Source organism: Neolamprologus multifasciatus, chromosome 7 (genome assembly GCF_963576455.1).
Source record: "Neolamprologus multifasciatus chromosome 7, fNeoMul1.2, whole genome shotgun sequence".
NCBI classification, from domain to species: Eukaryota; Metazoa; Chordata; class Actinopteri; order Cichliformes; family Cichlidae; genus Neolamprologus; species Neolamprologus multifasciatus.
This window is the reverse complement of record NC_140445.1, coordinates 8560489-8586485: the sequence shown is the minus strand read 5'-3', so window position 1 is coordinate 8586485 and position 25997 is coordinate 8560489. Positions and strand designations below refer to the sequence as shown.

The 25997-nt window shown below is 38.5% G+C and overlaps 3 protein-coding genes across 6 annotated transcripts in view; 1 reads left to right on the top strand and 2 right to left on the bottom strand.

Annotated features, from left to right (window-relative positions):
• Positions 1-57: 57 nt before the first annotated feature.
• Positions 58-2894, top strand: LOC146513714 (uncharacterized). Its single transcript, XM_085165825.1, has 3 exons — positions 58-224; positions 324-379; positions 1201-2894. Exons 1-3 carry the CDS (start codon positions 145-147, stop codon positions 1539-1541), a joined length of 477 nt encoding a protein of 158 aa, XP_085021951.1. The 5' UTR covers positions 58-144; the 3' UTR covers positions 1542-2894.
• On the bottom strand, positions 2506-20906 carry lonp2 (lon peptidase 2, peroxisomal). Of its 2 annotated transcripts, XM_085165818.1 has the most exons (17): positions 20674-20906; positions 18409-18544; positions 16778-16891; positions 14996-15127; positions 14079-14201; positions 13835-13995; positions 13557-13651; positions 12430-12548; positions 12164-12303; positions 9097-9238; positions 8761-8911; positions 8313-8439; positions 7369-7508; positions 4290-4375; positions 3765-3972; positions 3477-3667; positions 2506-3391 (listed from the first exon to the last, which is right to left on the bottom strand). In XM_085165818.1, the coding sequence occupies exons 1-17, from the start codon at positions 20904-20906 to the stop codon at positions 3161-3163; spliced, it is 2529 nt and encodes an 842-aa protein (XP_085021944.1). In that variant the 3' UTR covers positions 2506-3160. The 2 variants fall into 2 exon arrangements, with proteins under 2 accessions (XP_085021944.1, XP_085021945.1); XM_085165819.1 differs by lacking the exons at positions 16778-16891; positions 18409-18544; positions 20674-20906 and adding an exon at positions 15176-16771.
• Positions 20907-20911: 5 nt separating this feature from the next.
• il34 (interleukin 34) overlaps positions 20912-25997 on the bottom strand; it is a 34546-nt gene continuing 29460 nt past the window's right edge. For all 3 annotated transcript variants that reach the window (XM_085165822.1, XM_085165824.1, XM_085165823.1), the window contains exon 8: positions 20912-25638. In XM_085165822.1, coding sequence (XP_085021948.1) covers positions 25580-25638 — 59 coding nt within the window. In that variant the 3' untranslated portion in view covers positions 20912-25579. The remainder of the gene's footprint in view (positions 25639-25997) is intronic.

Below are 25997 nucleotides of genomic sequence, written 5' to 3'. Positions count from 1 at the left end.
ATTAAAAAGCCTGATTGGAAACACCTGCCGGTAGGAAGGACCTATAAAGACAGCAGCATGTCCTAAACACGTAACTCGGATATACACTGGTGTTTGGTCGGAGTAGCTGGTGTGTGTGGACCCGTGGAAATGTGAGTGCTTTGCATGCACAGTCCAGCTGGAGGGTTTGTGAGGACAGTGAGTGCAGCTACTGGAGTCATGGTTGCCCAGTTCTTAATTGCAAGCTACAATGTTTAAATGTATTTTCATGATATGCACTTCCTGTACTTGAATGTGAGGCTTTAGTCTGGTTTTATCTTGACTGTATTTGTGCTGCTTGACAGGTTTTTACTGCTTTATGTTTTGAGTGATGTGAACTATTCCTCAGCTCTTCCAAGAGGTGAGCATGTTGAAACCTACTCTAATGATTTTATGAAATGACAACTTTTTGTCTTACCTGAGGAGTCCAGTGAAGTCATGCCTGCACCCAGAATCTGCAGCATCTCTTTAGATAATATTTGAAAGAGGTTTAATAGTATTTACACTGGAACAAAACATGTAGTATGTAATCCGGGCAGTTTTTTTCCTCTTCCCCACTTCAGGTGATAAAGCTGTTGGTCACTAAACAGGTCTACTGTGTACCTTATCAGGACTTTACAGCTATTGGGTTAGGGTCGAGATACCTCATGCTCAAATTGGCAGATTTAATTTGGTTAAAGCAGGGTATTTAAATGGCTCACAGCACACTGAGAGGAAAATGTAACGCTGAGTTTGCATTACTTTAACGTCACAGCTGGGTTTCATTTAGTGGGGGGAAACTCTACAGGTTCCATGTATGATGCATTAAGTTAACTTGCAGATGTTTAGATACCAAAATCTCAACTTATGTAATCAGTCATCGTAAGCATGGTGTTTTATCTTTTTACTTTAGTAATTGCTTTGAAAAGGCGGAGTTCTTCAGTGTTAAATTTGGAAAAGGAAAATTCAAGCTGGGTAACTGTAGATGGTATAAATATATATGAATATTATGCTCTGAGTGGATCACACAAATTAACGGACTTCCTTCCTCCTGTTAAGAGTATAAGAATACAAATGTCTTTGACACTGGCCTAATAAACTCAACACTGAAGTTCTATCTAAACAATACTGACAAACTGTAGATGTGTTCTAAGCTTTACCAACATGATTATAATCTGTATTCATACCCATGTTCTTTCTCAGCCACAAGTTCTGTGCAGCCTAGAACGTGGCAGGATGGAAGAGGGGAACAAGATGTGTATGGAAATCCTCGCCCTTTCCAATACATGAGGGCTCTGAGGCCGACAGATCCACAGATCTACCCTAATGTGAGTAATCAGGTTCAAGTCGAATTCCCAACATCATATCAGCCACGCTCTAATATTCCCACCAACAGACCCATGGAAACATCACTGGTCCAGCCACGAGCACACAGAAACAATCTTGTGGCCAAGCCCAGGAGCTTTGACATAAGCCTGAGGATTCCTTTTGCTCACTCTCAAACAAAGCAGCTGACAAAAAGGCATCTGTACCTCAAAAAGTGATGCAAGAGGCTTCTACCACTTGCAAATGTGTGGGCGTGTCTCACTGTCAGAGAAGCTATAAAACTGTGGACTGAATATTTTTGTTTGCATTATAAATTTTTAGAAAAAGAAGAGAGAATGGAAAGGCATTTTTAAAAACAAAACAAAAAAAAAAACATTTCTCCTCGTGATTACTCTTGAAGGCCACAGCATCCTTAAATATTATTCTTCATCTCTAGTGCTTGTATGTCAGCAGGCTGCCAGCAAGCTCATCTCTTGCTGTACAAGATTATAGCTCCTATAAAGCAAATGAGCAGAAATTAATAATGAACTTAGGTTAGTTGAGTTTACTAAAGATTCGCATGGAAACCTATTCCCCTAGACCAGTAACTAGGCAGGCGGAATGTGACAAAACAAGGAGGGCAGCACTCAACAAGACTGAAGAAAAGTGCAGCCTCATGAAGACTCTATAGCACCCCTCAGAGGCAGAAACGTTTATTACAATGAATGAGCACTTTTAAACATGCAACTTCTCAAGCTGTTACACAGTATTACTGTGTATGACCAAAATATGAGGTTGCATGGAAGAAACTGTCTTGTATGGTGTCACCAATGGACTTTGAATGCATCTGTGTGATATTTTCAGACTGCTTAAAAGTCAAACAAATAACTACATTAGTGGTTTCCATTTTATGCTTTTCAGTTAAACACGTATTTATGGAATCATGTCCCTCTATGATTTAACCATAACTCACTAAAAAAACAACATCAGAATCAGAAGTAATCTCAGTGAGCTATCAAATTAAAGATATTAGTCAGCTAATCAACTGAATATTCTACTGCACACTTGAATCCTTGAGGCTAAAGCATAAAAAAGCTATACTTTTAAGATGCATCCAAGTTCAACTGTACAGTTCTAGTTTTTGTCCAACTAAATGTTCCAAGAGCAGGAAAAATGTGGGCTAAATAATTAAATCGGTAAATGTCACAGTAAAAATAAATCAAAATTTATTTTATGTTTCAATTTATCAGCCTAGTGGAGGAAATGACAACAAAAAATCTTTACAGTTTTTAAATCACAGAATATATTCATCACTATCAGTGCAGCTAAATAAAATTTTATTGTGGATGTGAAAGATCCACTGACAAAAATCCAACTAGACTGAAATAAAATGTGATTAAGGAGAACAATTTACATAAACAAACATCAATTTCTTTCCCTTAGCAGCACTCTTCATGCACATTTGGGCTTTTTCAGCGCACAAATTCAACCTGTATAAATCTTTAAGGCATGTATCACTCACTAGTCCCCCTGCTTCGGAAGACATAGCCAGGCTACTAATACAAGGTCAATGTAAAAGAAATAAGCAGCTATTCAGTTGAAATGAAAAACAAAGCCCCACTATGATGATATTTAGCAGTTATTTCTGAGCTGGCGGTGCTATTAGCAAAGAGGAGCTGGGGATTTTGTAAACTGAATTCTCCTGTATCTCAGCTCCATCTTCAACTTCAAGTTGGCTTTGTAATACTGAACAAATCATCTGCAAAAAGACCTTACAGCACTTCTAAGGATTGAAAAACATGGCTTAATTATCCAAGATCACAGACGCCTTACATTGTTAATGTGTTTTGTCAGTGTGTTACAGTTTGCTGGTGAGCTGAGGGTGTGCACGTGTGCCGCTTACTCCCGGAAACCCTCCATCGAAAGAGGCGTTGAGCACCTCGTCCAAGTTTGTGGCTGTGATAAAGTCGAGGTTGGCTCTGACGTTTGCTGGAAGCTCCTCCAGGTCTTTCTCGTTGCGTTTCGGGAGGATGACGCGCTTCACTCCTGCCCTGTGTGCAGCCAGCACCTTGTCCTTGATCCCGCCCACCTGCAGAGGACGGGCCACACTTGTCTGTCAAAACTAGAGTGGACTAGAGATGATCGTTTTATGTGTGTTTACTACGATAACTTACTGGCAGCACAAGCCCTCTTAACGTGATCTCTCCAGTCATGGCGACGTCTGATCTGACCAGTCGGCCGCTAAACAGTGAAGCCAGGCAGGTGACGATTGTAACACCAGCAGAGGGGCCATCTTTGGTGACGGCTCCAGCAGGGAAGTGGAGGTGGATGTCTGTCCCCTCTAAAGGATCTGAACCCCCCACCACTGTTCGAACACACACACACAGTTGCACAACATAAGTTGTTTTGTATTTCTCTAAAACTACAAAATAGAATATAAACACTGGTGTATCTGGACTCACTGTTTGTGAGCTGGTAGGTTTTAGCATTCGCTCTGAGCCAGCTGATGGCCAAGTGGGCAGATTCTTTCATAACGTCTCCCAGCTGACCCGTGAGAGTGAGCTGACCTTCTCCCTCCATCCGACTGGCCTCCACAAACATGATCTCCCCACCAAGCGGCGTCCAGGCCAGGCCGACAGCTACACCAGGCAGGGTGAGCCGCTCAGAGACCTGCCAATATGCACACATGAAAAAAATCTTTTTCAATCCTCATAAAAGTACAAACAAGTTCCACATGACCTGGGGAGATGAGGGGAGAAAGGCAAATGACTTTAATCTGACAGGATGAGCAGCAGCTGTATGGAGCTGAGAGATCTGCTCACAGGCTGCCTTTATAGAGTCATGGATTGTGATGGAAACCAATCGCATCGGTTGAGGTCCAGAAAATTCAGGCGGTCAAAAATGTTCATGGGAATAAATTCTGCATGTTTCTGTAATAAACTTGTGGAACACTGCACACGCTGCTCTTTCTCTCTCTCTCTGCTTACCTCCATTTCAAACACTGGAGGCCCCAGGATGTCTTTCAGTGCGATATGATCAATCACTATGGGCAACTCTGGAGGTGCTGCCTTGTCTGAAAACAAACATACAGCAAAACATTCACTGAAAGCTTAATCAAGGACTGCCGTGTGATTAACTGCATTCAGTTCCTGTCTAGACAAAAAAACAACAAACATGGTAACACCTGCAACATTCAGGATTCAAAAAAGGGTTTCACAAATTTGTGGATAACATCACATTGGCTACATCCATATTTTTTGTAGCCTGTGTTTCAGAAAGCTACATGTCAAAGAAACAATATGTGTTGTTTATACCCATGTTCGTGCAGTTAGTAAGAATATTCATAACACCTATTTCAAGTGAATGTAAACACACTACAATCATCAGATCTTAGAGATTGTTTAGTTAAAAAAAACAAAAAACAAACAACTACATACACCAGGCTTCACAGGGAAAGGAAAACAAATGGCAGTGACATAGCTGCGAATGAGAATGAAAAACCAGCTGTGAACACACATACATAAATCGCACCAACATGACGCAAACATGCACACACGTAAAAGTCAAACAGAAACACAAATATCACAAATGAACATCAAAAACCACTACCATTTAGAAAATACAAAAAGAATGCATGAGAACATGTATCATATGTGCACACGTGCGCGCACATGTGCGCGCACGCACACACACACACACACACACACACAAAACTCACACTTGTGTGGTTACCTGGAAACACAAAGGCCGCATTAAAGAACAGAAAGAAACACTTATGTCACGTTTATCCCATTTTTCTGTCTTTCTCTGTAGTTAAACGACTTTCCAGTCTTCATGTCTGCTACTTAATGATGCAAAAATGAGTTTTGTAGTTCTTTGTTTTTATTTACTGTACTGAGAATCCCGCAGACAAATCAAAAACTGAGTACTGCTGTGTAATATCCAGTGCTTTTGAGTGGGACACAGCACAATGAGGTTTATTTAGGATATTATCCAGGTTATTACGCAGCTGCATAAAAATCATAATGTTGTACTTTCGAGCATGCTTCAGATATCTAACACCTGACGTAAAATTTGATTTACAAATGATCATTAGACAAATAAACAACCAATAAGTAATTTGTCACCACGTCAAACATCTGTCTGTTATAACATCATATTATGAACTAACATCCATCAAACTGCTCTGGTCAATATTTACTCAAAGTTTATTTTTCCCAGATGTCCAAATAATTCAGCCCCTTGTGCCCAACACTCGTACTCTACAACAAAGAACAGAAGCACAAGTGTTTTAACTCCACATTATTAACGGCTGTTACCCAAACTATATTGTGGGAGATATTTCTCCTTACGCATTAGCCAGTTGTTGCTCACGTGCAGTCAGTCTTTGTTACTATGTCTGTAGTTCTTTGTTTAACCACACAGATAAGATCTGTGTCAGTTACTTGCGTCATCAGCCAAACTAAGTCACAGGTTGACATGAAATTTATTCTGAACAAGTTTAATCAACTTTTTGAGATGTCCAAATAATATCAGTTAGTTTTACAGTGTACAATACTATGATACCAAGTAAAATATGTTGCTGTTCTTCTGCATTACATATGAGGCCTGTTACATATGTTGTTGTGATTTGGCCCAATATAAATAAAACTAACCTGATTGGATGAGAAAAAATTTACATTTGATTCTGAATTACAGTAAAAAAAAATTTACTTTACATTATGACTCAAGCAAAAAGGGATCTTGCAGTTCAATAAGACTTTGGAAGCTTGTTTCCCCCAATGAAAAAAACATGTTTTGCGATCCATGTGTCAGAATATGGGGTTATTATCTTAAAATGTCAAGATAGTAAGTCAACATTTTAAGGTACCTAACTCAAAACTTTGAGAAAAAACCCTGCAAAATTTAGAAAATAACTTGAAATTTGAGTTAAGTCAAACATTTGAGGTAAAAGCCTGAAATCTTCCATACTGAAGTGCCTTCTTTCACCTGCACAAAATCTCAGAGAGCTGCTAAAACACTAGTCCTCGTTTCTTTTTTAGTTATAGGCTGGTTTGTTGTATTTAACAGAGGAAATCCCAACAACCATAATACCCCCTATGAGAAAGCACTTTGGCGACAGGGGGAAGGAAAAACTCCCTTTTAACAGGAGGAAAGCTCCGGCAGAACCAGGCTCAGGGAGGAGCGGCCATCTGCCGCGACCGGTTGGGGAGAGACAAGGAACACAGGTTAAAAGACAAGATTAACACCCTACAATAATACATGCCTCAGAATGCTAAATGTTAGACTTCATGGCAGTACAATTAGAAAAAGGCTGAACAAGTATGGCTTGTTTTTGGAAAAAAACAAACATGTAGCATATCTGCACAAACACCTCATACCAGCTGTCAAGCACAGAATTGGACGGGTGACAATTTGGGTTTGTTCTGCTACCACAGATCCTGAGCACCTGAGCATTGAGTGGACTATGAACTCCTCAGTACACCAAATTTGTTTAGAGTCAAAAGTGAGACCATCTGTCCAACAGCTAAAACTGGGCTCAAATGATGCAACAGGACAATGACCCCAAGCTCTCGAGCAAATTCCACCACAATATGACAGACTGATGAAGTCATACAGAAAAGAATTACTTAAAGGTACTGCTCCTAAAGGAGGTTGTGAAAGCTACTGAATCACAGGGTGAACTTCATTTTACAGGACCTGTGAAAAACTGGTAGAATGGTCTTCAAATACATTTAAAAAAAAAAAAACCTTAAAGCAACAAAGCCTAAACACTCTGGTCAAAAAGGTATTAGCAAAATCTTTTTGTCATAATAAATAAGTAAATTAATTAATTAATTTATAAAATAAATAAGTCCAATGATGAGTGTTTCATTTTGCTATTATTACTGAAAAAATCTGTGTTAACTAAGATGCTCTTTTCTGTTGTATTTCATCTTTCAATATTTGTAATGACTCAACATTTGGTATTTAATGCAGAAGCTTTGTTAGCAGCGTGCTGTTCTGCAGCTAAAGCTTCAAATTAAATTCCACAGCCCGACCAAGATGGAAGGTTCAGACCCTCACCTCCATGCTGTTTTGAGTTTTCAGAGGTCAAAGTCTCTGTCTTGGTGAGTGTGTGTCCCTCGGCAACCTTGACAGCTACAGCTCGGCAGATCGCCCCGATCTTCCTTTCTAGTGAGCGCACACCTGCTTCTCGGGTGTACCTAAAAGAGGAAGAACAAACAAAAGGACAAATAACAGAGGACTAAAATACAGCTGTCACTGAGTGTCACAGTGTGATCAGGTAGGGTTAAAAACTTGGCCTGTAACTGTAATCACCTGAAAACCTGAGAACCCGTCTGTCTCCTTTTTGAAACGTTTTTTTTTCTTATTTGTTTGCAAAAGAGATCTACCCAGATCAACCTATATATTTTCTATTTTTTGCACACTAATCAGACTGCCTCTGCATGTCTGCAGACAGAATAAAGCTCACCACGTGACAGACTCAATACATCACTTGACAACTTAACACTCTAAAGATCAGAAGTATAGCCTCGTATGTGAGTCGTCAGCTGGCTATATTGTCTTTCTCATACACAAATCAGTTCCTGAATTTCTGAGGTACACAACATTCTAAAAGTCTGCTTTAACTCTTGTTCCACAGATATGGAAAAATATCTTACTGCTTTTAAGTGCTGAAAAGAACAATAAGATTGCATTTAAGATGTGTAAATTCTATAACGATCAGCTGAGAACCTGTGATACGTATTCTACATGTAAGTTTACTTTTATAAAACTATGTCTGTCGAGTCTCTTTTAAATGAAGAAGCTATAACAATCGTTCTCACAGATCAACGGTCACTGAACAAATCCTCTCTCACACAATTTCATTGTTGAAAATTCACCACAAACTCTGTGGCCAGTATCTGACACTGATGCCGCTGTGTGCTGCCATTAACATAAAGCTTAAATGGCTATGCAGTCTTACAGTCTTAGGTGACGATGACTGAGTTTGTGTGAGATTGTACCTGCTGATTATGTCCGGTGTGGTGCTCTGAGGTATATGCAGCTGTTGAGGGGTTAACCCATGCTGCTCCAGTTGGTTTGGAATCAGGTGGCGGTGAGCAATCTCTACCTTCTCCTCCTGGGTGTAGCCTGAAACAACAGTAATAAAGAAAAACAACAAAACAAACAAAAACAAACAAAAACAAAACAGGGAGATCAGATGCTAGATTTCACTCTGGTCTTAAAATGACTCATAATTTGTATCTTTCAGATTTGGATTATGTCATGCCCTTTGAGGAACACAGGTGCCCATTGAACAGGAAAATATTTTTTTCTTTTAATTGGAAACTTTTTGGACTTCTATAGTGGAGTTCGGGGAAAGTATTTTAAATAAAATAGAAACCCTCTTGTTATGATAACCTCTGATAAATCTGCTGAGATATTTCGTTAGAACAAAGTGACTAAACCCACCTGGTACCTCCAGCACCTCCATCCTGTCAAGCAGGGCCGGGGGAATGGTCGCTGTAGTGTTTGCTGTAGCGATGAAGAGCACTTGTGAGAGGTCAAAGGCCACATTCAGGTAATGGTCTGTGAAGCCGTGGTTCTGCTCTGGGTCCAGGACCTTAGCGTGCACACAGAAACCCTTTTATTTTGTGTATGTGTGTTTTTTGTAAACTGCGCAAACTGCAGTAAGTGGGAACTACTGACAATTAATCCTTCAAAACATTAAGGTTTTGTTTAGGGAGTAAATAACCAAAGAAGACGTGATACTACATCACACGTAACCTGAGAGAGAAACAGACTGACCTCCAGCAGAGCAGCTGCAGGGTCCCCTTGCAGGCTCTTCCCGAGCTTGTCCACCTCATCCAGAAGGAAGACGGGATTATTAACGCCCACTGTCTTCAAACCATTGATAATGCGGCCGGGCATGCTCCCTACATATGTACGCCTGGAGACATGGCAAAGACAGAAAATGATGCTCTACTCTATGAACTTTTCAGTTTCAAGCAAACCAAAGGCTCACGATATACCCTAGAGATATGCACTGAATTACCAATCAATAATATCTGAGAAAAAATAAACACAGATGCAACATTCTCTGTAGTGAATAAAGCTAATGCAAGCAAGCTTCGAGAGTTTGCTAGCATGCACTGGCTGAAAGCAGTCTGTGGGCTCAATCAAATCAAGTTGAACAAACTGTATAATCAACTGTTTGAAGAGTCTGGTCCTTATTTCTGCTGTTGGTAGGACATGCACATGTTTCTTATTTGGGTGTAAATATGTATGTGAGCTATGGATTTAAAACAACACGACCATCCACGTAACCCGAGATGAACTCTTTTGCCCCATTCGCCTCTCTGCTCGCACAGAGACTCCACACATGACACCCATAACAGTAACAAGAGGATCTGTGTGATGTGGTGTATGTGGTTGGCCACAATTTGTCTTCCAGTTGGTGACAACCTTTTAACACTTTCTAACAAACACAGATTACCAGTGACCTCTCTTCATTTTACAGAAAAACAAAGCTTATATTTACATAAGGTCATCTACATAAAAGTAAAAGTCCAAGTCAGAAGAAAACAAAACCAACAAATGTGCCGAATACTTTCAGACTACTGACCGAATCCATTTATGTCCTTTATCCTTCATGTAAATTAAACCCAAGTGGACTTTAAGGGATGCTTAAATGATATTAGCAGGCTTTGCCAAGAAATTTCATTACATCTTAGTACAGGTTTTGGACTTAATAAAATAAAAAAAGACACTATTTTACTCTAGCTTTCCCAGTGGGATGTGTTAAGGAAAAACTTAGGATAAAATACATGATTTTTCATAGTGAGCTTCATTATTTGTGAGTGTGATTTATAAAGCATCAAATGTAATGCCTTATGTTACGCAAGCTTGTGTTTTTGCTCCACCACACGTCCACGGAGCAATTTAAGTCCCAGCATGAAAACAATATACTCAAGCACATTTCTCTAGCCACTTTAAAAGATTTCTACATAACAAGACTACAGTAATAGAATAGAATAGAATAGATTTTATTGTCACTGTTACAAAAACAATGAAAGGCTGTTTGGCACGAATCCTGCCTAAGAAAAAAGAACAAAGATCTACCTGTTGAATTTTACAATTACATATTGCTTTATATTTATTTATATTGCACTTATTTAGAGTTTCGCTCATGCACACCTTCATAAAGTTTCTAATTCCAAAGATGCAATATCCATTTGTGACTGGTAGGGCCACTATGAGCATGCAGTGCAGTCAGTGGACACATTAGTGTCAACAACTGGTGCAAAAGTTTGAATATGACGACGAAAGACAAAGGGAGTATTTACCTGCATTATCTTAGTTTTCAGGGGTGCTCCCTGGTGGAATCATCCAGTAATATATTATTAAAGTTCAGGAATTAAAATACTGGCAGATTCAGCTGGTGTCCTAAGTCTGGAATTTGTATCTTTACCCTTCTTTTAAAAAATGACGCTGCAGGGAAACAGGGATTTAAATAAAAATGTAGACTCTATTCTGAAAGAAACACACTTTTTGTGGGTGGGTGTGAGTAGACCACGGATCTCAAACTCCAGTCCTCAAGGGCCGGTGTCCTGAAACCTTTCCATGGCTGTCTCCCAATTCAGGGTCTGCAGCCTTAAAGTACGCAGCCTCAACGATCCTCAAGGGCCGCGTACTTAAAGACTGCTAAGGCCGGAAGTGCGAGGCTTGTGAAATGGGACGGTCTAGCCTCCGTTGCGCTGCCCAGGTTGCCTAGCAACCATGATACTAACAGCTGGAAACGTTTCATACAGCTTTGTTTGACAGAAATTAAGGATAAAATCTTTTGTTCATTTGTTTGTTTGTTTCTACATGAGCTTTGATCATTCTCTGTAAGATTAAGCTCAGCTATTTAACAGCGTATATTTTAAAGTAAAGGCTGTAAAACCAAGTTAGTACAAACGTCACTAATGTCACATAACTTTGCCGACATGTGGCCAACAGTAATGTTTTAATGATCTTCATTATTAAACATTTGCACATAAATAAGTGACATAATATTCAGTACTTACTTAAGTTTACTCTTCGGGCGCCCCTCATCCGCCGTTTTTTTCGGCAAAATTATCCACACCCACCGCCGCGCTATGCATTCTGGGATATGTTGGGCCACGAAGTCTACACCGCCACGTCCTTAAAATTCAGGGAAATTAAGGACGCATTTGAGGGCCGCATTTCGGGCAGCCTTCGAATTGGGACAGCCTTCGTCGCGTCGCGGTGACGTAATCGGCCTTAAAATGCGGCCTTTAAGGCTGCAGACCCTGAATTGGGAGACAGCCCATGTGTCCCTGTTGCAACACACCTGAATAAAATTAGTAGTTCATTGGTAAAAGAGTACACAACTTGATTGCATGCTGAGGTGGCAATTCAGCCATTTGATTTATGTTACAGCAGCTCATGAGTGAATGAACATGGCGCAATAAAAGCACTTTTGTCATTTTTCCAAATATTTACTGGTAAATTTCCTTAAAATTACTTGAATAGGGTTGGGGGTTGCCACTTCAGCATGTAGTCAAGTTCTATAGAGTCTTGCTAATGACCTACTAATTGTATTCAGATGTGTTTGAACAGGGACACATGGAAAAGTTTAAATTAACTAGTCAACAGCCACAATAACAATCAGTGTCCAGACGAACAGCTGATTCTGTTCGTCTGTTAAACCAGTTTTCTCTGGTAAAACGGTTAAAAAGCGAACATATCTCAGGTCTATTATTGTAGTTCGTATTTTTTTTGGTTGTTGCTATACATGGACAACCTGTCAACTCATAGTCTACACTGTGGACACGAAATCCTCAGTTGCGTAACAATCTTATGAGCATACCTGTGTCCTCGGATGTCAGACTGGTCACAGACGCCTCCCAAAGCAATTCGGTGAAATTCTCTGCCCAGAGTTCGGGCAATCGAGCGTCCTACACTCGTCTTACCGACTCCAGGAGGGCCCACAAAACATAAGATGGGGCCCTAAAAAACAGCAGATACAGCGGTATGAAACTCAAAGATTAATACATAACAAATGTAAGAAAAGTGCTTTGTGTAACACAAGATTTCATCTTTAAGCATCCGTTGACTGGGATATTAAGGAAGCACCTTGAGTGATGTCTTCAGCTGTCTGACAGCTAAATACTCCAGGACGCGTCTCTTCAGCTTGTCCATGGCGTAGTGATCGTTGTCTAATAGAGTACGTGCAGCTCGGATGTCCAGGCAGTCTAGAAGGTTTAAGTGTTTTAGGTGAGTTAAATGGACAGGCTCTTATTATAGCACTTTTCTACTCTGAGCACTCAAACCGCTTCATACAACTAATTCATTCACCCAATCACTTTATCTAAACTGTTAAGTGCTTACTATCTAACATTCATACACATTCATTCACACTCCGATGGATGCATCGGAGAGCAACATGGGGTTAGTATCTTGCCCAAGGATATTTGGCATGCAGATTGAAGGAGCCTGGGATAGAACCACCAACCTTCCGGTTAGTAGCTGACCTGCTCTAGTAGCAATTTGAATGTAAGACCAAAGAAACATACACAGACATCAAAAACCAGGTGAACAATTTGCCCCACAGTGGTTCGGCAAATTTTAGAGGTCCATCAATCAGATAAAGTGTCAGAGAGCAGCGCATACTTTGGTTATGACCTCTGACACTGCTGCTACATGAACCCTTACCCTTAACATTTGGAGTCATTACTTATATTTAGTTACATGTTTACGGCTACAACCAGCAAGGACAAACCAGAACAGTTCTTGTGAAATTCAAGCATTATTATGTATGCTGGGACGCTGTGTAGCGCCATTTAATTTGGCCTGATTCAGTCCACCCAACTAACTGTATGCGCAAAGTGGCTGGTTATGAATAGCCAATAACACTTCAATGAGTTACCAATACAACTCCAAGCTTTCAAATAATTGGTGTCCAGGATATGTTGACCTTAAAAATGTAGCTTAAAGAGTGCGAATCAAAACCTAAAAAGACTGAGAATGACCCTTGGTTATTTCATTTTGATTATTGTTTAACAACGCATTAAAAAGATGACAGCCTTAATCAACGCAGTAGATGCTTTGACCTGGAAAGCAGACAGCTGCATATCAAAGCCTTCTCAATGTCAAAGTCTGTAAAGTTTTTACTGTCACTACTACGGCTCAGTGAAATCTACCAAACCCAAAGAGTTTAACTGAGCTGACGTCCATTAAAAGTTGTCTGCAGATTAATTTACCTTTGGTGCTTTTGCTCCATGGCAACTCCACCATCAGGTCCAAGTAGTTTCTGGTCAGGGCATACTCAGGCATTGACTGAGGCATCTTCTTCAATCTGACAGATTGAAGAACATGAACAATCTAACTGAAGTATTTAAGGCTAATTACAGTACTGGATCATGTTTACACAGACACCAAACAGAGCCAGATCTAAACAAGTAAAAGCAGCAGCATTATTTGTGTTTGTGAAGTATGCGCAAAGACACTTTATATTGTGTATATGTTGTATGAAATTTACCTTTTGAGTTCTTTCAGGCAAATTTTGAGGGCAGCTTCAGGCATGTTCGCCCCATGAACCTTCCTCTCCAAGGCTGCTGTATCATCACCATCATCATCTTCATCCTCCTCATCCAGATTGAACTGTCGACCTGGGAACACTGTACCTTTCCGCACCAACACCTAAACAGAGGGGAATCGCAAATGTGAGCACGAGATTTGGAATGTAAATCACAGTGTGAACATACAAGGACTGCATCTGTTACCCTCTTCTCATTATCAGGACTCGGCTTCCTGGTTTTCTGCAGCAGTTTTAGTCCCTCTATCTGTCTGGTCAGCATGGGCAGGGCCTTTTTAAAGCGCTCTTCCAAACTCAATGCATCCAGGACCTTCACAGCACATGGAAAACAACACATTTTATTTATTGTGAAGATTTATTGTCGAGGAAAAAAAAAGAATCAAAAATCACATCAATGTGTGCTTTCAGGCTAAAAAATAAAGCACTAAATCCTTAAATGGCAAAATAAGTGGAAAGTTCCTGTATTGCTTAAAACCCCAACAAATAGTGACCTCTCTCTTTCTCCTCTAAGTATACTGTCAAATATTGTGGATATCAAGGACGTAGAACAGAAGGAAGAAGAGGAAAGGAAGGTAGAGGAAGAAAAAGAAAAGTAAGAAAATGTAAAAAGTGGAACAGTAGGAAGAAGAAGGGGAGGAGGAAGAAGAAGAGTCCACTTCCCTTTTACTTCCCAAGTAGTTGCCATATCAAAAGGATCACCATATTTCAGGATGTAGGATGCCCTTCCTGCAGCAAACCTAGGATTTTTACATTTTCATTCACCTAGATGGCTGGAATCGGGAAATATATATATTTTTTCAGGTCTGTCTGACTGAGGCTTTACCACAATTTTTAACGGATTAATTAAGTATTCAGATTAAGATGACTTTATTTATCTCCATGGGGCCATTTGAGAAGTAAGCAGATTCAAAGACCAGCAGGGTCCAAACTTAAGCCACAACTAGTTTGGGCTAAAATGGGTATTTGGCAAAAGCAGAGCAACTGAAGTTAGAACACTTGCAGAAACTGTTTGCATCAAGATTAAAACCTTTTTGATTTCTAAAAAATGAGTAAAAACATGTTGGCTCTTCTAAAGCTTTGATTGTGTATACAGTTTGAATTCACCTGGAGTTTCTCCTTGTTTGAGGTGCGGATCATCGAGGCAACAACGTCAGGTAGAGTTTCCCTCGGCAGACTGTCCAAGAGGCGCCTGAACTTGGCCACGACTGGAACAGACATGTCTAACATACCTAACAACTACACACACACACACACACACACACACACACACACACACACACACACACACACACACACACACACACAATAAATCAAGTCCAACTGCATGTGTATGTTTTCATCTTCAGTCTGATCCATCACATCATGCTGCAGCACAGCACAGTTTACTCCTATATTACATTTTTAAAAAGTTGCCCGTTTCTTATTATTCTCAAAAATCTTCATATTTCACAGTTTGTTAAGTTTTGAAAGAATTCACAACAAGCTCTTACATAAACTGCCAATGCAAACATTGACATGAAGTTTTTATAAGTAAAGGGCATACAGTGGCAGCTGCAATCTGCAGATCTCTTCATTGTAAAATGACTTGCACAAACTTAATTTGTACATATATCTACCATCCCACTCTGCTGCTTTGATGTGCAAACAGGGTTTAGGTGGAAAGGAAGTCAGGAGGAAACCCAGCCTCCGACCTCAGTACAGAAGTCAGAATCTGATATATTCAAAGCAACATCTAGATGAAACAGCTGCTTTATGAGTTATTGCTGTGGATAGATGACACTTAAACTGAGCTGTATGGCCAAAGTTAATACTTGAGAGAAAAAAAAAGTTTGTGGTGAAAAAAAACAACAACTAGCAAATATTTAAATATGACAGTAGAACTATATTAGGCTGTTTGGCAGCCAAAGCAGAGAAAAGATTCTAACCAGAAAATAACTGACAAGCTGTGGAGACAGCTTTAACACGCTGTGCGTGCACAGCAGCCTAAAAAATAACTCAGAATGACATGAGCTGTTCTACAAAATCATCTGCCAGCGGTGACTTACAGATGAAAAAAATAAATAAATAAATTTTTAAAAATCCAAAAATCGAATAGTTGACTGGGTATCAACAATTAGTGTTTATTCTGCCATTTCATAATCTAAATTAAAAAAATTAAAACGTGCATTATAATTTAAGGGACTATTTTCAAATAACAATATAAATTTACTGAAGATGTAGCATTCCCTGTTTTTCCCCTCAAAAGTAATTTTTGTAGAAAAAAAAAAAACAAAAAAGCACATTCTGCTAAATTTAACAAAAATTTCACCAGCAGGGGGCAGCATTTTACCAGTAGGTGCTTTAAAAATGTTTTCAATTCTGATGATTCTTTGTAACTATACCTCAATTTTCCACAAATGTAAACACGAATGTTCATTATTTAGAGTATTTTAATGCAAAGTGGTACTTCATTAAAATACAGCCTGGCCCCAATCCAACTTCAGTTAATATTTCTTCAAGACAACACATGTTAAAGTTGTTTCAGTTGTTGTGTCTAATTTTTTGCCCAAATTATATATATATTTTTGAATATACAAATACATCATAGATTTTGCAGGCTGTGAAAAATCAAGAAATGTTTTAGTCCACATATAAAGTAATTTGCTGAATGCAAGTCTCTTTGTAGGCAACAGCTCTTGTGTGTATGTAACACTTTAGTACATATTAAAGAACCCTCACATGTCCGTTAGTCATCACTCTCCCAGTCTGCACCGCCCTTTTGGCATCTTTTTCCTCCTTACAAAGGCATTTTTGTTTTTAACTTAATCAGTTTTTCAAGACATGAATTTTTTTCCGACCTCACTCTCTTAAATTCTTAAACACACACACACACACACACACACACACCTGTGCAGCAGCCTGGTAGAACTTCTCGGACAGCTCCCCCAGCTCTCCATCATCTGTTGCGGTGGCATCTCTTCGTGGGGTTGTATACCGCTCCAGCTGATCTAACTGCTTCACCTGTCATTTTTTTTAAAATAAAAAGTGAGTCACATTGTGAGGCCACACATACTTGTGCATTGTGCATTTCTAATATGCTAAAACACATTTCATTACTTTATTTAATGATGAAATGGTGTTATAAAAGTCATACACTAGATGATCTTGTTTAAATGCTAATAAAACACCGGGTAATAAAAATGTATTCTCACTATCACTCAATTTAATCCCATCTTAATAACTAGACAGGGGAGGTCAGTGATTACGCAGCAGTACAAGTGATGAGTTGGTTTTAGAAAAGCGAGCACTCCTTCTACTCTGAATGGGCCAGCTGCACATGTGCTGGAAACCCCAAAACGGCCCCTGAAAGAGATACTACACAACGATCAGTGTCCACCCACATCTGCACAATTTGACTTTTAAATGATTTACAGAAAATCAAACATGTAGTAATTCATGGAGGGAAACTGCCAAGACTTTCCGAATAAGGAATCCATCTTTCTGTAGATGTAGATCTACGGAGCACGTATGAAATGCATCAGGCATTCTAAGCTGACTTGAAAGTTGTTGAATAGGAACAACTGTGTGTCTGTAGCTTCCCATGTGCACAAGGAGTTATAATCTCAGCCTTAGGCATATCTGGCTGACTTGCCAACAAACTTTATTTCTGCAGCTTATAACTTCTGTTAACCTCTTGCTGGACTTGGCAAGTAGTGGAATCAGGTGACCTTTAACTTCTCAGACTGATTTTTTTTTTTTTTTTTTTTAGGGGATTTATAATGTTCAGCTATTGCTCCTTTTTCTCACTAATACTACTTCTAATACTTGTTGGTTTGCATGATTTACAGTTCAAAAAATTCAATATTACACTTAACCTTGGTGCAGTCCTCCACTTTACTGCCTGAATCAAACCAATTTAAATCTATTCTCCCCCTTTTTAGTCAGATTTCTTCTGATGCACTGGACCTTGGAAAAAGAAGGCTTGAGCAGCAGATGAGTGGGGCTTCTGTGCTGCCAGCTAGAGCTATGTGCCTGAGATTAGCATATTAAGGACCAAGCCATCTATTATTGGCATGATGTAAAGCTGAGAGTAGAAAACCAAATCAGAAACAAAATGTTTGCAGCAGTCTGTGCAGAAATCTGAGCTTTTGGCTCACATGGATCACTTGTACAGTATGGGAACCCCATTACCTGAAACTTTTGTCATGTTTACTATAAGCATAAAAAAACATTAACAGTGTGTTTACAGAGAATATTGCTGTACAACAACAGGAAATAGCAAAACATTTCTTATTATCTACCCTCAGGCAACTAGTAAATACTCACAGTGTTGCAGGAAAGAATACTTCTTACATTGACTAAATCAGAGTACATCATCAGTATGTAGTGATACTACTGCTTCGTTACAGGTACAAAACAGAACACTTATGATGACCACTGTCGCTCATTAAATAGACAGCACATCCAGAAACTTAGGTTTATCTTACAAAAAAAAAATAGCACCAATATTTTAACATCAAATCAAACCGACAGCTTACCTCTGCCAGGACAAAGGGTCGCTCTTTTAACAGACTCGATACACTGAATCGGCAAAGTCCAGTGATGAGGAGGGTATAGTGAGGTTTGGGCCAGTTACTGCCCACTACCTGCACTGCAATCCCTGCTGTACCAATTCTACACAGACACACACAGAGAGAGAAAGAGAGTGTGTGACAGATGAGGTGGCCATTGAAAAGCAGTTCACTGAAAGGTTGCATTCTGCAGTACAACAGACTGTTCTGATTTTAAATGCTTGCAAAGCCTCAGTATTCACACCTCTGATTGTGTTGGAGCCTTTCACAGTGTCTTTTAAGCTTCATATAAGCAGCAAGCGTGCTGTAGTGTGTGGAAAATCAACCATCTGAGTTTCAATCAAACCCTGTTATATTTTAAGTATAAGCGCCAAACATTTACATGAGCAAGTGCAAGTATTTTCTGTCCTTCACTGCAGAGGATTGTAAGGATTTATTCATTCCATCTCAAATCAATGCGGTCTTTCTGCTCAACTATCTCAGATTTGCCTAAAAAAAGCTCTTAATTTTTGAAAAAACAGTGATTTTTGTTGTTGTTGTTAAGATATTATATTATTATTATTATATATTATATATCTGCTCCTCACATACAAGGTCTTAAATAATCAGGCCCCATCTTATCTTAATGACCTTGTAGTACCATATCACCCTATTAGAGCACTTCGCTCACGCTCTGCAGGCCTACTTGTTGTTCCTAGAGTATTTAAAAGTAGAATGGGAGGGAGAGCCTTCAGTTTTCAGGCCCCTCTTCTGTGGAACCAGCTTCCAGTTTGGATTCGGGAGACAGACACTATCTCTACTTTTAAGATTAGGCTTAAAACTTTCCTTTTTGCTAAAGCATATAGTTAGGGCTGGACCAGGTGACCCTGAATCCTCCCTTAGTTATGCTGCAATAGACGTAGGCTGCCGGGGGATTCCCATGATGCATTGAGTTTTTCCTTTCCAGTCCCCTTTCTCACTCACTATGTATTAATAGACTTCTATGCATTGAATCATATCTGTTATTAACCTCTGTCTCTCTTCCAAAGCATGTCTTTTATCCTGTCTTCCTTCTCTCACCCCAACCGGTCGCAGCAGATGGCCGCCCCTCCCTGAGCCTGGTTCTGCCGGAGGTTTCTTCCTGTTAAAAGGGAGTTTTTCCTTCCCACTGTCACCAAAGTGCTTGCTCATAGGGGGTCATATGATTGTTGGGTTTTTCTCTGTATCTATGAAGTGCCTTGAGCCGACTTTTGTTGTGATTTGGCGCTATATAAATAAAATTGAATTGAATTGAATATTAGTAGTTTTCAAGATACATTTTCTTGAAAAATGGTCTGTTTTTTTTGCACTTTGAAATAATGAGGCTACATTAAAACATGAATATCTCAGAAAATATTAAAGATAAAAGCCTTTCAGTTATAATTATTACCTCAGTTATAATCAGAGCCTCACCTGGAAATGGCAGAATTGTGTTTCATTTGGATTAACTTACCCACTGATATCTTCTAGTATTTCAAGTATTTCTTCTACAGGCTTCATTTTGCAGTGTCACATATTTTTTTAGTGCATCTTTAAATATGAAACTTTATACAACTGCTTGATTTTTTTTTTTTTTAGATTTAAACTAGCCATATATTAAAAAAAGCCTTAAATCATTCTATATGTCTAAAATTAAAATCGTACATTTTTTAGGGAAATCTGAGAAAATGTTTTACAATTTTTATTATTTAAGATGGAATGACCACCTTCCTCACAGATTAACTCAGTGTTGGACAAACCATTCTTTTTCCTGGTAACCAATCCAGAGACAGGAACACGCTGTTTGGTAACCTACTGGCCTGGAGTCCACTGATTAAAGGCTAAAGTCCGCTTCTCTGTGCTTGGCCGGCTGTTTCCGACTTCATGGCTACAGTAAAAGTGGAGATGTTTCTAGAACAAATAATAGTTTAAAAAAGGGAGATAGGTAAAGTGCATGCTCAAAGATGCATTGAGATTCGATTTACCCAATATTCAGTACATTTCCCCTGACGATGACACACACTACAGACGTCTAAACACATAAAATACTCCTGTGTACTGGAAATATATTTGATCTTCTTCCTTATCCTGCAGAGATGTTGTGACCTGTTACGTTTATGACAACTTGAAGGGGACCCATCAGCTGTATGCCACACCTCCACACAACAACCGTGTAAACCCACAGAAAGACCACGTTTCACTTTTTATCTGGCTACACAGCTACAAGTTCATTACTTGTGCAACGTGGGGAGGTCGTCGGTGTCGTGCTCCGGGTCTCTGGTGTTAGGAATCACCCCTATGATGGTGCTTTTCAGCGAAGTCCCCTTCAGCAGCCGCTCTCGGACAAGGTGCATGTTCCGTGGGGAGTCCACGCTGAACCTGACCGTGGAGCCCGGGAGAAGAACTCCTTCGTGGGTCAGCAGCAACGGGAGACGGCTCGGTATCTGAATTGCGCCGCCGGAGACCATTGTCCAGTTTTTTTTTTATGTCGGTGCCCAGTGACTGTTTTATAACACAACTTCAGTAAACACGTACTTGTTTTGCTGTTAAGTAGGCCAGCCGAGATTAAACACAAGACTTCCGGGTAGAACTTTCAAAACAAATCTCTCATTGATGACCTGATGAGGACATTTAATTTCTATCGCAAAAAAGAGAACTTGTATTCGAAGCAATTTAAAAACTACAACGCAACTGGGAGTTTTTATACTCATTTTCAAACTATTTTTACATCCGAAAAAGCTTTTTTCTGTCATTCTCCCATATCGTAACTTCCTGTCGGAAGTTGTTGGATGGGCTACGGTGAATGCAGAGGGACAAACAACATGCGATCGCATAATGATTTAAAAACAAAACAAACAAAAAAAACGAACTTTAGACTGAGTTAGCTTTCACGATTTTATTCGTTAATCTGTTTTCAGGGTGGAAGAAAATAAGAATTTTGAATAGTTAACCACATGTCACATGGCAAGCTGCACACTACCTATTTCACACAGTACTGTTATATTCATTGCATAGTATAGTTTAAAAAATACTTCTCACAGCCAGGTAAATTATATTTCTGATATGTTTATGCAATGCTGATTAAGTAACGCTGATTAGTTAATTAATAAACTCATTTTAAAACATAAATCTGCACAGTAGCTCCACTAATAATCAATTAAACTTTTTTGTAAAATCCCCAACTTGCATTTTATTATTCAAGATTCTTAAGAATAGTAAAATAATAGTGCACAATCATATTTGGACACTCTTTCCAGAAACACAGGACTGAATACAGGGTTAGTTGATAAAAAATAGCAATTTATTTTTTATTTCTTTAATAAAAGTATTCTTATACAAAGTACATTTTTAAAAAAAGAAAATAAATATTCAATATCTCGAGTATAAAAACAACAACAAATCTGTTCCTAAGATCTATTTTCTGACAATAAGCCATCCATGTGTTTGCCAGGCAGGAAATATTACTTACTTTTCACAATAAGGGATTTTCGAATACATCTGCTCTTGTGGTTACAAAAAACAGCCATACATTTACATGTGATTGAGAAAGTGTGATAGAAATACACCAATTTCTGCTGTTCCTTGTCGACATCATTCCAGAGCATCTTTTGCACATGAGAACCAACCCAAGTTTTGCCCCTTAAAAATCTGATGCTAAATATAATACATGAAAATCATCGTTCTCCCTCCAAAAGAGTGACAAGATCAGGCTTGCGAGGCTTACGTGTATATTTCATGTGTTTGGAGTGAATTCATGAACAAATTAGAAAGCATTTTTCCATACGAGAAACAAATACGGAAGTCTTATAAATGAAACAATTTTTCTAATGTGCAAAAAATGCAAATACATGTAATGCAGTTTTGGATAACTTACATTTATATTTCAAAGTTATATTTCATTATTAAGTCATATATATATATATATATATATATATATATATATATATATATATATATATATATATATATATATATATATATAATTTATTTTAGTTTAAGTTAAATTCTTTCATGTTTCATTTCAACAAACAATATCCTTTAATATAACAATCTTAAAGGGAAGGATAATGACTGCTCCTAGCTGGTATGATAAACCAGTTCTTTTTTTGCAATGTTTGCACAGGCATTTCAAGTGTGTTTTTGAAACTGTTAACATTGCTAATGATAATAAATACATTCAGCCCTAACGCAAATAAGGGGATATGGGAATGTTGCACCATAAACTGACTGAACCAGTATGTTGGGATTTGAAAGCAATGAACGCTGTGCATGGAAAGTATAATGAGGAAAAACAACAGTCTAAGGAAAACAGTGGCACATGACGGGGTGAGCAGATTGTCTTCAGTAAGTGACTGTGCCAAACAGTTTCAAAGGCCGACCCCACCCTTCTTGCTGTAATGTTATGAAACGCTGCTCTTTTTAACTGCTTGAAACTTGTGCATTAAAGAACTATATCAGTTCAAATGGTAATGTTTTTCTCAGCATTGTCTCAAAGCAGGTTTAAGATTTGCCTTCTATACTTCAGTGGAGAACCTGTTAACATAGTGAGTTAGTTAATTAGATTAAATCTCTTTAAACGAAGTCTATTTGTATTTATAATGTTTAAGTTTCCTAAATAAGCCAAATATGCCTCACAAATCATTGAAACTACTACCAGAATGCTTTTTTTTCTACTGTTATGTTTATGTTTCTGTATGTCTCAAGATTTCTTTCGAACACTTAGCTTCAACTTTACGTCACCATCATAAATAATCAAATGAAGCATGTATAATAGAGTTTTACTCAAACAACAAGAAAATATGAAGGATGCTTTCAATCCTGATAAGAACAAATGACCTTTAGGTAACTCCCTTTAACATCTGCTCACTCTTGCCTTAAGTAGTTAAATGTGTTGAATGGCCGAGTTTAAAAATATGGCTATGGCAGCTGAAATTAATTGATGGTTGCGAGCTGAAAATATTAGCATAAGCTGCTTCGTTTTAATGGCTTGCTGTTTTGCTTACTTTTCTGTTCATTTGACCTCATCCAGCTGTTTTTTTTTTTTCCATCAAACTGCAGTTTGGCTGATTTTAAGAGATAAGAAAAATTCCACAGAGATGTGCTCCAGTGTGGGGAAAAAAACTATGCAACCCATTACAGTTGTTGATGTTTCCTTGACACAGCAGCTGCTCAGTAAAGATGTTAAGCATTTACTGTATTGAAGTGTACATGTTCACATCCAAGCCCCTGGTTAGTTAACAATTTTGAGAATCAGAGTTAATTATTACCAAAGATGAGGTTAGGGTGTGAACATTTCAGCATGTAACAAGCTAGATTTCTGGGTATTAACACACCCTGAAGAAAGCTAAAACTGCACTACTTTTTACTTCACTACGTTTGTTCACTACTGTGTTTGACAAATCTGTGTAGAGGGCCTTTTTTAAGTGAATCTTCACTGGCACTCCAAACAGATATACTAGCTGCTGAGGTAACCACAGAACTATGGATGGGTCTGTTTTTTTATGTGCACTATGCCTACCATAAAAACATTTTTTCAGTCAGTATTTATATAGTTGCACATGTAGAATAGAATCTCTAAGTCCAAAACTCCACTGAAGAAGCACCATAACACTTTTTGTGAACTTTGAAATGCATCTTGAAACTTGTTCCTGTGTGTAAAGGTTTAAACTCTAAGTGATATTGCATGAAAATCTTGTTGACTTGCCTACATTTTCCTTTTTTTCACATATTTACAGTGCTTGTCAGCCAAAAGTCCAACTTCTGTAGTAAACGGTATGTTTCTCTTTGCCTTACCTTCTCATAACCTTGCCTCGATTTGAATCGTTTAAGGGGTAACTCTTAACTCTGATATTAAATCTCAGTATGGATGTGTTGAAAATGATTTGAATGCTGAGAACAATCCCACAAGATTTCTAATGTTGCAACTACACTGAGTTGAATTTTCGGTTTTGCAACTGTCTTTGTGTGCATTTCCAACATGTTCATAGTTAAAATTCTGTGAGGGGTAACTCAAGATAATGGACAACAGACAGAAGTGTCAATTATTATTATTATTATTATTATTATTATTATTATTATTATTATTATTATTATTATTATTATTGTTGTTGTTGTTGTTGTTGTTACTATTATTTTTATAGAATATAACTTAACTATGGGGCAAATAACATCTGACTGTGATGTAACTTCATATTTAAAATGCTAACAATTTGAGCTTTGTTTAGCTAGTAAGTCCTCAAATTATTTAATAGTTGCCTCATGAAAAAAACCCATAAGAGATCTACAGCAAGTATAAAATGCATAGGTTGGATGGAGGGAGATGAATGCATTTTCCAATCTCATTCTTTGCATAATAAACATTTAGGAAAAAATACATATAATGGAGCCAAAATGAGCACGCATTTTTCAACTGCCTTGGCTAAGCAGTCTGGGCAGCTGTATAAAAATGTACAGTCAACAACTGTAGAATAAGACCAGTAGTTATCAGTTTGTATTTACGCTTGGAGTTCATATACACTGCTCCTGCTTTAGCACACTGATGTTCAAAAGAGGCGAATTCTGGCAAATGTACAAAGTCAGCTGAAGTTTCCCAATCTGTCCTTGGCCTCTGACGTGAACCACACAGGCCCGCAGGAGCGCATCACAACTTTTTGAGCAGTGGTTTGGCAAAGCTGCAGGTGAGCATTAACCCTTTGTTTAGAAAGAATCCACCTTAGATAAAATATTGACCACACATCAGTTCAGTCGCTATTTGTGAACATGAGCAAATCTGATCCAAAAACGCTATATAGATTAAGATTAAATAATCTTAATCTGAGAGGATGCCAAGAGACAATGAGCTGGCATTTTTACTCAAAATTTCATTTGATGTCATTTAACAGAAAGCCTTTAGGTTCACAAAGGTTTGAGAGATATTATGTCTTTAATTTTCATCTGCTTTGACACAGAGTTGAAATTATGAGGACAAACTCTGGATAATCTTAGCTGTATATAGCAGATTTGGAAAATACTTATTGATGTTCACAAATCAGGTCTGAACTCTCATTTCAGTGTGTATTGTCCTTTTACCCATCTCCCTATAGCTCAAGGGAAATAATAATACTAATCCCTAATCACTAGGGACAACTTGACTTGCTTCTTCTCAGCTTTCGGGCTGCATGTCTTTCTTCCTGCCTTTCCGCCAATGAGAAACTTCACAGTCTGAAAAACAAATGAGAAGAGAAACTCATTTAGGCGTTTACATGTGTGTGCTTAATCATTTCACTTTATCAAAAGACATCTTGACATCTTGAGACACATTTCATCCAGATGGTTTGGCAAAGGCTGCAGGACAACTCAGAGCATCAAAAGTTTGGCTAGGTGTTCCAGGCAGGACACTTACATAACACAGCGGTGCTAGAACCCAAAAAATAATGTGTGTATACTGTCATGATTCCCAACCACAGCCTTCTTATAAGACATTAATTTGACACTTGCTTCCTTGCTGGAAAGTCTACGTTACTGAAAAATGTACTTCCACTCTATCATCCCTGAGTTTCATAAAATATTTAGTCCTGTAT